Here is a 12,348-nt window from a genome sequence, read left to right as displayed (position 1 = left end):
AGACCATAACAAACACAAATATAGAAAATAAGTAAACACCATCAGAAAACTACTTATGCATTCATCTAACAATCTGACCTGCCCCATCCTAAACGTAGAGAATAGAAAAGATTTTTTTTGTGAGTGTGTGCAGAAGGAAGTCTGTTTTACACTGCAAGGAAAGGGCAAGTTTTTATGCAATACTATGGAGAAAAAAAAAGAAAGAAAAGAGGATGGTATACAGGAGCGACATGACGCTACACATATGTGACGTGTACAGCTATAGGGAAGAAAACAGATAAGGATCAAAGTGTAAATATTCTGCGAGCCGTAAATGTTGTGTCTATCTTATGAAGACCATTCAAGCAATAAAAATAGGAAACAATTCAAAAGCAAAACAGAGCAGAAAAGTTGGAGCAAACGATACAGTTGATTGCAAAGCTGAAAAAGAGCGATAGGCAGCAGCATGAGATCTGATATCTGAAGTCAGTTAACGCTCTTAGGCAGTCTTTGTGTATTTTTAACCAGATTTAATAATAGAAAGCCTATGCCTCCTATAACACTTATTTTTGGGTACAATGTCGTGGTTGCAATTGAAAAAGGCTGGTGACTTGGTATGCGCCAATATCAAAGCAGCACACACATTGAAAAGAGCTGTAGGCAACGGCCAATACAAATCGAAAGTGAATGAGGAAGTCAGTGATGTAGTGTCATACATCAGTAGATGAAAGAACTGGGTTTTTTTTAGCTCCACTTCTATTTATCAGCTTCACTTCTCTATGTACAGGTAAAGTAAAGAAAGTGGGATATTTGAGTCACACCATCAGGAATAGCTGTGAGAAAATTTCAAGAGAATGTGCAGTAACGATGTCATGCTGTATGCACAACCACACATGCTGGCATGGAAATTTCATGTGTAAAGATTGTGTGAAAACAGCATACTCCACTTCATTCACTTGATTTGTGGTGTAGATATTGTAAAGAAAGACTGAAAAGTGCTTTAAGCAGCACTGAATAATGCAATCAGAATCAGCTTAAGCTCCCCAGATGGACAAAGTGCAGACATATTTGTTCCCACCTCTCATGCTGTGTTGAAAAATTTTATGTACAAAAGGCATAATGGCCTACGCTGAAGCTATGCCAAGAGACACAAAGTATTAATTTTGTTTCTAAAGTTAATTCACAGATTTTACTGATATGATGATTTACATCTATTTTGAATATAATAAGTATTCACTGGCAATTCAGCAGACCACCAGTCAAAAACAGGATTAGGTAGGTTTGGCTGGTTGACATACCGATGTAGCATTGCAATTTTTTATTTCGATGAAAGAACTGTACATTTTAATTTGTGTTATTGCTCTCGTCATCATTTTTTATTAACAGGTAACAGTAAGAGGTTGTATCAGTAACAAGAACTAAACAAGAAAAAAAATCACGACTCAAAAATCTGCTTTCCAAATGAAATGATTATTGGGTGGCTATGGAGTTTTAAGATTCATAAAGATGAGACAAATGCAGCAAACAGCATTCAATCACTAAAGGAAACTGGGGCACTGTACACTTCAGAAGTGTAATCCACAGACAATCAAAATCTTCTAATTTTGACCTTGGGGTAATTTGCTCTCACCTAAAGAGATCTTCTCACTAATCAACCTAACAATGTTGACTCAAAGCCGTAAAACTTCAATTACGAAATGATTACTGCTCGTCTTACAGAAAGTCAGTTGGAAAAAAATGATTGCAAGCAAGCCTCAATCAACTTGCAAAATGCTTGAAATTGAACAAAAAAGTCCTTTCCCAGCTAGAAGATAACATTTAACAAAGGAGCAGAGAGTTGAGAATTCTTCAGACAATGTAAATGAAAACATTAAGTGCTTTGAGCCTGACATTTTTGTATTTTAAAACCAGGACCACCAGCACTTTAAATCACGTAGATTTTAATGCCATCCTGCAACAGCAGCAGTGAGAGCAAAGAAGTCATTTTTTAAATAACTATTTTTTGTAAGCTTTGACAGAAATCAATGTTCAACATTAGGTTTTACAGCTTTTAGTTTTATAATTGTTTTATATTGTTTTGATTACATATCATAAAGGTCACAGCAACACTACTGCTGTAAAAGAAGAATGTTATGGAAAAGTTAAAAGTGGATGTAATTTTTGGCCAGGGCACCAATTTGTCAAGACACAACCATCCGTGTTTAAATCCACACCTATAGTTAATTTAGAATCACCACTGAGATTGGTGGTAGACCGGGGGTAACGGTCCACATAGTCACGGGGAAAACATGCAGACTCTAACTAGAAAGGCCTCTGACTGGATTTGAACTCAGGACCTTCTTGGTGTGAGGCGACAGTGCTCACCACTGCACCACCCTGTGCAGTGGTGAAGAGTTCAAGTTTGTCTTATCATCCACATCTGCCTCCTCTACACTGGACTTGCAGCCTTTCGCTCATTGAGTGTCCACACTTCCCCACCCCAGTTTGCAGCCACATTTCACTCTTTATTTGCTTGGATTAGTACACTACATGTTCTCCACTCGACCTGTCACACACTCTGCCCTGCTCTCCACTGTCACAACATCCCATCAGCGACCCCTTCAGCCCTGCAGTAATTATTTAAATCTAACTACAATCCCCTATATATTCACTTATCAGCTCTGGCTTATGTTATAGCAGTCTTTAAACCAAGATATGTGTAAACAATATCTGTTACTAGACAACCAGGTATGCTGCAAATGCTGAGCATAGTATTTTATACAGATTTCAATAAGAGTCATAAAAGACTCCAAAAAGACAGTTACAGATATAAGTGGTAACACCCCCCCCTCTCCCAAAATTCACTATATGATAAATAAAGCCATGCTATGAAAAGTCATGAAATATGAGATTATAGGTTTTATCTGAACAAACACCATCTGCTTAACTTTTCAGGATTTTTAAATAGTCATAATGGTTAAATAAATCAAAGTTAAAATTCATGATGGCACACTGGATTATTTAGGGCTTGTTAAGGGAATCTCTGCACTCCTCGTACTACAAGTAGATAATACTAGACATAGTATATACGTAGTATGTTTTTCTCCTGTACACATTTCTTTCAATGTTATTTTAATAATCAGACAGTCTTCTGACAATCTTTTAAGCAATTCAAGCCTTTTTAAGGCAGCTTACTACATTGCTGGAGCACCATACCTATAATGATATGAATTTTGCTCACTGACATATAGTTTCAGAAGGCATTTTTTACCTGCCACCCCTCCAACAGCCTGTGCTTTCCCGTGGCTTCATCTCCAAATGCAGCTTTTTAGCAACCAATAAATCAAACTGCTGCTCCAAGGGAGTGGATATCTCAGAAAACAGACTTTAAAGGACAACTAACCTAACAAGCATGTGGTCCAGGAGGGCCGTGCTGTCTCAATCAATACCGTAGACATCTGCAACAAACCTACAAAGGATAAGAAGTATCGTATTTAAATAACTAAGAAATGCAAATGATTTCACAAACTGGAGTGAACTGTATTTGCCCTCTCTAGATGTTGGCACTCATTAAAAACTGTCAAAATAGGCATGGGATCAAAAAAAAAGGGGGGGGGGATGAGAAAGGGCAAAAGCAAAGGAGAGGAAAGTTGGAACTCATCTCTCATCCTGTAGATGGATGGCAAACAGCCAACTCAACACAAAGCTTCTCTTATCATAAAATGACTTGTACCATATGTCCGTACATAATCATGAACGCTTCCCCACTTTCATATAAATATCAGGCTCTGTGTGATGATAAGGAAATGTCTAACACAGCCTACGGAAAGTTATTCTGACAGGAAAATCTTGATGACATAATTTCTTGTATTTTCCATATTTTTTTCCCCCCTCATCTTTCAGACACAACACCAGTAGGCTCTCTGAGGGAGGAATGTCGGCTGATCTCCGGTTTGACCAAAATCCATTTAGAAAAACTTCAAGGTTGGAGGTTAGAGTCATGACTAATCCCTGGGGTGGCAGAGAGCCCAGGGCAGGGATGAGTAGAGACAGAGCAAATATGGACACGGTTTTAATTTCCCAGTTGGATTGGCGGAGTTTATTTTGCACAGATCCATGTCCAGTGGGGAATTCTGAAACAGGTCCAGTTGGGCTTCGAAAAAGATGGTCAGAGGGCAGAGGGTAGCTATCCAGTTCTGGCTGCATATGCAGATGAGAATTCTGTGTTATATCTTATAGGGTTAAGGGCAGTTGTCCACAAAGGCTCGCTATCAAAGCCTAAATTGGCTCTTGATGCTAAACAGTAATCTATAAGATCAATTAATATTTTACAATCAATGCCTTGATTCAAATTATGTGCTGTTATATTTGTTAATAGTCAAATAGTCAAAAAGCCCTGAGTTTAGAACCAACATTTAGCTTTAAAAACACACATCAGTTGTAACAAGATAAAGCTTTACACCACTGCATGATGCACTGTTTTCAGGTAGATATGCTTCATTTTACATACAGAAAATTCTGACTTGCCATCTGCTCTTCAGTGCAGTTTTTAATGAGCAAACACCATCAGTGGGAAACTGATTTCAGATGTATTCACTAATGCTCTTAGCATGGTTGTCTTGCTTTTTCACGCATATATACTCCAGTTCAACAAGTCTTTACAGTGAAGCTCAACATATTTTTCATGCTGTTTTTATTATAACTACGTGGTGTCATTTAGAGCAACTGCAGACTTTCATTTCCTGAAGCTTCTTTTTTCTAATCATGCATTATGCAAACGAATGGGGTGTGGTTATAGTTCGGGCAGTGTCTCTGTGCGAATTTGGCACAGCAGTGCGTCCCAGATTGCATTTCACACCAACCAACAGCAGCGGCAGAAAATAAAACTAACAGTTCTAAAGATTTATTTCCCAGACATTTATTTATGTGTTTACTCATGTAATTAATATTTATTCATGTATTTAAGGATTACAAAACAACAGTTGAGAATCTGTGAATCCAGGGTCCTGTGTGCTCCATATACATTTATCCATTCACTATTGTCATACATGAGAGGGGGGGGAAAGGGACACATACACACACGCACACACACACAGCTAAGTTTATAGTATGTTGAGACAGACTGTGCTATTTGCATTGTTCCTATTCTGGTTGGAAGGAGTGCAATCATTGTCAATCTCAATTTCAGTCTCTTTTTTTCCTTAAAAATCATTAGTGGTGTGTCTCTGTGGGTCTCTCTGTTTAATTAATTTGATGTTCTAACTTTAAACGATCACATGTGGAAAGAATGACTATGTGGTAAAAAAAAAAAATTGACTGTAGTAGTTATTGTAAATGTGAAGATGAAACTCAGAAACTGAAATGAATTCCTGCAACATCATCAAATTCATTAGTGGCTTACAATGTAAGAGAGAAGGGGATTACTTTACTGATGTGTAATCCCTTTCAGAGACTTCCTCCCCTACTCTTCTTCAGTTTCTCCCCCACCCACTTGCTGCCCCTCTGTGTCTGTCTGTGAGGTTAACCACACAGACAGCACGGTAAAGGTTGCAATCACGCTCCCAGTGAACAGTTCACCAGACACACGTGTTCACATACTGAGCTTTAGGATGAGCCTGTCCTGGGCAGCGCAGGAGCCATCTTAACAAGAGGGCCCCCACTCCTCCCCCAACCACGCTTGTTGTCCTACCCGGAGCCTGATTACAACCTACTGGCAAGCAGATTAAAACCCCTCCCCCCCCCGTTCAGTCCAACGCTTCCCCACTCCACAAGCCTCTGCCGCAGCCAGTCACAGTCTGCACATCTGGGTCCTAATCAGACAATCCCAAAAATAGACAAACAATTGTGGGTCAAAATGGATGTGCAGATGGGAAGAGAAGGAAAGAGAGGCTAACAGGCATATAGATGCAAACTGTAGGAGTGAAGAAGGTAGGCTGATGTCACATGGCACATATTAAGTAGTCCAAACTTCACCACACATATTCTGACATGGTACTCAACATCTGGATTTAGTGACAGAGGGATTTGTTTGTATGACTGGACAGTCTGTCCACTGTGGCAGGACTAAAGTTTGACCTTTCATTATCATTAACCTGCTGCAAGGGAACAATTGACATACATGAGGAGCTCTGCATGGTTTACCTGCATATAAATAGTGAAAAGAGATTTTCTGCCAGGAGAAAACATTGAACCTAAAGCACGGCAAAGTGAGAGCCTGATGCTGCAAGGTAAGGAGGAGAACATGAAGGGATGGTACATGGGAGAGAGGATTATTAATTAAAAATGAAAACAGCAAATCTGTTAAGGACAGGAATTAAGGGACACAATACAGAGGGGAAAAAAGAAAACAAAACAGAAATTCAGTTCTCCATTAACTGAAACTAAAAGGCAATTACTGATTTGGCAGAGTTTGAAATTATTAGCACAACAGTTATTTTTTTCCACAGAGAATGAGCTATAAGTTAATTAGAGGAAAATGACACAGTAGTAACAAATAAGTTAATGTTTTCTGTTGTTGAATAAACTGTATACTTTAACAGGTCCCTGCATGAATGCATTCATTAAATCAATTACTTCATTAGAGAAGAAAAGCGTTTTTTTAAAGCCAGACTTATTTTCTCTCACAAAGTCCTCATTCATATTACTTAAAAGACTAAGTATTATAATATCTCTTTGCTTGAAAGCCAGTGTGGTATCCGCAGGAAGTGCACGCATCTCCTTACAGCTTGATGCCATTAAAAAAAAAAGCTCTGGTTGCTGTTTTCATTTGATAGAGAACAAACACACTGACAGAGTCAAATACCAAGGGCGCCTTGAGGTGGGCAGAGTAAGAAGATTTATGAGTGAGAAGATGAGAGATGTGCTGTTGAGGGAGGTGGAAATCCCTGCTCAAATCAAGAGCATCCCTGGATGACAGTGAGTGGCAAAGGGAGGAAACAACAGCACCCACGTTTACCCTTACCCTTCAAAACCACAACAGTTCGTAAACATTCAGTCTCACCAGCTGTTTCAACTATGACACAGTGGATAATTCAGTTCACAGACTCAGAGATCGTTTGTGAGCCTCATAATTATTTCTGTCTGCTGCCACTCAAATTACAGGCTGCAACCACATCGATAATCAGCATAAAAAGTCTGACATGGTCAGAAAAAATTACCGTATTTAAACAAATATTCAGAGAAAAAACAACAACCAAAAAAGCAATTTTCTAGGACAGCATATGAATTCACAGTATGTGAATGTGCAGAAACTACTGGTGTCATGGTTCATGTTTTAATCTGAATCATTTGATGAAAGACATTTGATTTGGTCTATGCCTTCGGTTTGTATGACAGTCTTCATATTCAGCGCAGATCATTGTAATGTGTCAGGTTTATGCTTGCTGTAGCCTGCTTCTAAGCCCTTCTAGCCCTGAAAGTTGGACAAACATTGCAAAATTTTGCTGCTTTAACACACATTACATATTTCCATCGACTTTCCTGTATGGCCCTAACCTGCAACTTTCCAGCTCACACCGTATGGGGTCGATCAACATGTGGAGCTCAGACAGAATGCAAGCACAAATCCTCTGTGTGGGCTGTGTCCTCAGTATTGATGCAAACAGAGTAAGGTATCATTACTCTGTGCAAATCCGGAGCTGCAATTGAAGGCCTGGCTTTAATGATTAATTAAACAATCATGACTGTCCTGTACTTGTCTCAGTGGACATGTTTTAACTTATGAGTAAACAATTTAGAGCTTTACTATAGAACATTACTGACAACTGTTTTTATTGTATAATATTGTTTTCTAATTGATAATATGTTAGCACCAACTTAACTATTTAAGTAGCAGCTATGGACAATAAGTTTGTAGGTGGACATCAATAAATACTTTAACAAGTACATAGCAAAGACCGTGTTGAATCATACACAGATTCCACTGGTCACTGGAAGTAGCGGCATATCCCTTCTTTACCTTAACACACCTGGAGTTCATAGACAAAATTTTTAAGCACACAAGGTCTGACACAAGGAGATGTGATGGGTATATGGGTTGATTTCTCTGAAACTCACAAATGCACAGCCTAACGTTTAGAACCAGAGCATTAAATCCTGAGAAATTCTAATAACCAGAAAGGGCAAACTATTTTAGCATTAATATATACACTCAGCAGTTGCTTTGTTAGTTAGACCTGTTCATATATATATCAGGAAGTGGGATACACAAAACTTAACCACAGTAAAATTAAGAGTTATGCCACAAATATGTTCAATTTTATATAGAAATCAGAATTTACAATGTCTTTCGATGTGCCAGAATGTGCAGTTTGAGGAACAAAAGATCACTCTGCACAGCGAAGGGTTCCTGCTGCAGAGCTCTGTGTTTATAGAAGAAAGAGTAAGGGGTGGGCAACTTTGCAGGGAGGTTCTAAGCTGCCCAACTAAAACAGTACTGGTATTTTCTGTGCTATTTTTCATTGGCTGAACATTTAATTTTATTGCTTTACTACTTTACTGGGTTGGCATGACAAAAAATTTGGCTGGGCTAAGCAGTGTATTTCTTTAAAATAACTCCACCAATAACTAACCTCACTGCAGCACACTGTAATGTTTGAATACTGGGAGGGATAAAAGAGCATCATAGAGCAAATGTCCTCAAGCAAACATGTTTCCTGAAGCATAGTTTAATTTACCTCAAGGTCACTGAACCTAAAGCACTAGTTGTACTGTATGTTCACCAACACTGTATGAGATGTTTATAAATCAATACGGTTTAAATCAATAGTATGTTTGTATACAATAGCCAATATAATAAAAGAAATTATCCACAAAACCATATCCCACAAGGATATTCCCCAGCTGTTATGCTTTGGGTCAACAGTTTCATCACTACACATACCAACACCGATCTATTAAATGCGGTTGAAGCCTCAGTGTGAACTCATCCAATAAGGAAACCACAAGGTTCACCTTCAAAGGTTCAGCGAGTCATAAAGGATGTCATCTCTCTTCTCTTCTGTGCTAAAAAGATATCACATAAATCCAAGAAAATCTGAATTCAAAGCTGATGATATACTCTTATATGAAATGCTTTTATATTAATAAACTTGTCAAGAAAGCCTGGGAAGCAGGTACAGGATGAAACGAAGAAGGAAACTGAGTTGGGGAAAAGGGAATTTGCTTCAAGTACAGCACCTTAAAGTTGACCTGAATTGCAATATTGCAACACAGTCGGGATTTGAAGCATGTCTGTATGTGCTGCTTCCTTTAACCGTTATGTTTAAAGACATGCCGATTTTATACAGCTGGAAATCACTTTTAACTAGCACCTGTTACAAACTCAGTGAGTAGAAACTACAAAAGCCACCTTTCTAATAAACCTGAGCATTTAACTACAAGGCAAAAAATGTTAGCATGATCAGTGAACTTTAATGAGCATCCTCTTTCTAAATAATAACCTTTGAAAACAATTAACGCCTCAGGTTACCACATACTTTATAATAATTAGCGTGATGTAGCTGTGGAAATTTTTTTCTAACAATGCAGGTCTGTTGTAGCAAAAAAACCCAAAAAACATTGCCTTTCACACATTACAAGTGTCCACTGATGAGTCAGCTACAGTTAACTGAAAAGGAGGAGTGATGGCCTTAGTGCTGGCTGCTCATACCTTCTGTGTTCTGGCCCCAGCTGTGGGTTAGCAAAGAGAGGATTGCCATTCCTGTCCCCAGCCATCTGACGAGCCACCACCCCCGTCGCATCTTCCGTCAAGCCTTATTGCTTGCCCACCTGCACAAAACAAAATCACCAGAAATAGTTTTTCATTCATTTGGTCAGTCAGTCTCTAAGTTACTTAAATGCACAGCTGAGACCGACCCATAGCCTAACATACATATGTATATCAATATATGTACAAACACAGGGCACTCCTTTCCCAAGCAGTTGATCTTGTTACCCAATACAGCATCCACGTAAAACATTACTGAAGTAGAGGCAAACTGTTATGACTAACATAAGAGCAGTGCTGTTCATTTTTCAGGAATTTCAAGGAAAACTAAATACAAGCATGCTTTTAATGTACTTAGAATACTGTGTCACTATAAGAGTGGTGTTTTAAAAGCTTGCCTCATTTCATCTTCAGCTTTTACAACTTGCATTTAATGGAATTTATTCCCCCTCCTATCGCTTTAAGCTGACCTTCTTCCTTCATTCTACTTCATGGAACAAACCACCAACCTTTTACAGCACCTTACTCTACAGAGAGTGAATACTTTTTACACATGAAGAAGAAAAAGAAAATCATGTAGCCTCTAATAGCCTAACACTGCACACTGGATGAAAAAGAAGCCCCTGTCTTGTATCACGAATATTACAAACTGCAGTACAGACAACATGAGCTCAATATATTATGATGGTGCGTGGACTACTGGGGGATTTAAAGTAAATACACATATTTTGGATCTAGTGGAAATTACAAGCAAAGCAGTGCCTACAGATTATATGTTGAGCCTTGTTGTGCCACTCGTGCACCGTACCACAGCAAACAGCATTCACTCCGAGCTAAAGCAAGGTAAAGTGTCAGTATGAGGAATAGAAGGGTTCTATCTATCTAGCTATTTGATGTCACACCTCACTCACAAGGCTTATTCTCATTGCAGCTGATAAGCTGTGAAATCAGCTTTCATAGCATATGCTAAGGGGACAAGAGGGGGCTCACAAGCATCAACACTCTCATATCAAAGCACGCTTGACAAAGTCAAACCTCTAACTCACACTATCAGCACCTCTTCATTTGTAATGTTGATTTCCCTTTATTTTCACTCATTTTTGTCTTTCACTCACATTGGGAAGCACGCCTTTACCTCTCACTTTCACACGAACCTGTGCAGACACGTATCTAAACATTTTAAACAAACGCACCCGAACAATAGTTGTCTCCCACGAACACTCTCTGGACAGCCGGAGACTACTGTGGTCTCGTCTCTAATGGTGCAACAACAGGGGTGATTTCACACTGGTTTCCTATTCACTCACTGCTTTCTCATCTCTCTTGCTCCCAGTGGTGCTCCCTTTTGAAGCAGATTTGATTTCCCACATTCGTACATCTATCTTTCTTAAGAGGGCTGAGTAAGATTGCTTTGATCCCTTTCACATGAGAAAACCCAGACCTGCACAACCAGCCACCCTGAAGAGAGAAGTCATTTCTTTCGCAGCTTCTTCTTGGTTGACATGGGAACACAGTATCTAATTTACATATGCTAACAAGGATTCTCCAACTTTAATGAACAGGGAACCTGGAGAGATGCTGACCAAGTGGCGTAAAATGCCTCCAATACTCTGTTTACGCAGCAGTACTTTCATAGTGGTCCACAAGTGACATCATCAAGAGATATCAAGATTTTCAGCAACAACGTAACGCTTTTGAAAAAGAAAGAAAAAAAAAAAGCTCATTTCAGTTCCCCTCTGCTCCACCTTGATGCATATCATGTCCCAGTAATTCAATCACAACTACCCCCGCAAGATGCTGTAGAAATTTTTTAGATGTTTATACAGTATCTCTGCCATCCTCTCTCTTTGATGAAAAGTGATTAAACTTTTGGGGGAGGACAATAATGAGAAGATTACAATAGCGTGGGCAGAGTTGAATGAAGCAATCAGAGTTATGGATTACATAGACAGTGAAGATGTAGTTCTCTACTCCTCAGTGCAGGGGCTTTGCACTTCCTGAAAGGAAGAAAATGTGCTCGTCTCTGTTTTCTCCTCTGTTCGTGTTACTTTGATCGCCTCTCATCCAGAATAGAGTTGTTCCACCTCTTCCTGCTCATGTGCTTTGATGCACATCAGCTGCCAGAGATGTCAGTACTGAACAAGTCCTAAACACAACCCAGCATTGCTTCATCAGACTACAACAGATATAAACCAGTTTCAAAGTTACCCTTTATAGCAAAATGTTTAAAAACATTATATTAGAAAAATGGAAGTGTTCAATCAGGTTTTACTACTGAGACAGTCTGTATTGGAATCCCAGATGACATTTTAATTTTTTTTAAGTGGTTCAGGTAATGTTTTGGTTTCTGCTGGTGACCTTATCTCCCCTCACTGTGTAATAAAGTGTGGAGCCCCTCAGAAGTCTACACAAGGATGGATGCTTTTTTTTTTTTTTGCTCTGTAAGGTTGGCTCCATGCATTTTTGGGGAGAATTAAACAAGGTTATTTACCTATTTAAGCATTTGCTTCTTTAAACCATCATGGTAGATTTGAAATATAACAATCAAGATTCATTAATGATTCAGTAATGATGATGATGCAGACCATCATCATCATCATCATTAACCCAGAAAGAGACAGAAAAAAACTTTAGTACTGGCCAAATTGTCTGGTACCTTCTTGAAATGCACTGCCTAGCACAGA

The 12,348-nt window shown here is 38.9% G+C and overlaps 1 protein-coding gene across 1 annotated transcript in view; it reads right to left on the bottom strand.

The window, feature by feature from the left end:
* LOC146375020 (protocadherin-15-like) overlaps positions 1-12,348 on the bottom strand; it is a 163,947-nt gene that overhangs the window by 130,884 nt on the left and 20,715 nt on the right. Inside the window, exon 2 of the mRNA XM_084949255.1 lies at positions 9,608-9,726. Within this exon, the coding sequence (XP_084805381.1) occupies positions 9,608-9,698 (91 nt within the window). The 5' untranslated portion in view covers positions 9,699-9,726. The remainder of the gene's footprint in view (positions 1-9,607; positions 9,727-12,348) is intronic.

This window comes from Perissodus microlepis, chromosome 13, assembly GCF_051167445.1.
Source record: "Perissodus microlepis isolate ML-2025 ecotype Zambia chromosome 13, ASM5116744v1, whole genome shotgun sequence".
Lineage (NCBI taxonomy): Eukaryota > Metazoa > Chordata > Actinopteri > Cichliformes > Cichlidae > Perissodus > Perissodus microlepis.
The sequence above is the reverse complement of the archived record's forward strand: the minus strand, read 5'-3'. Positions and strand labels throughout refer to the sequence as shown.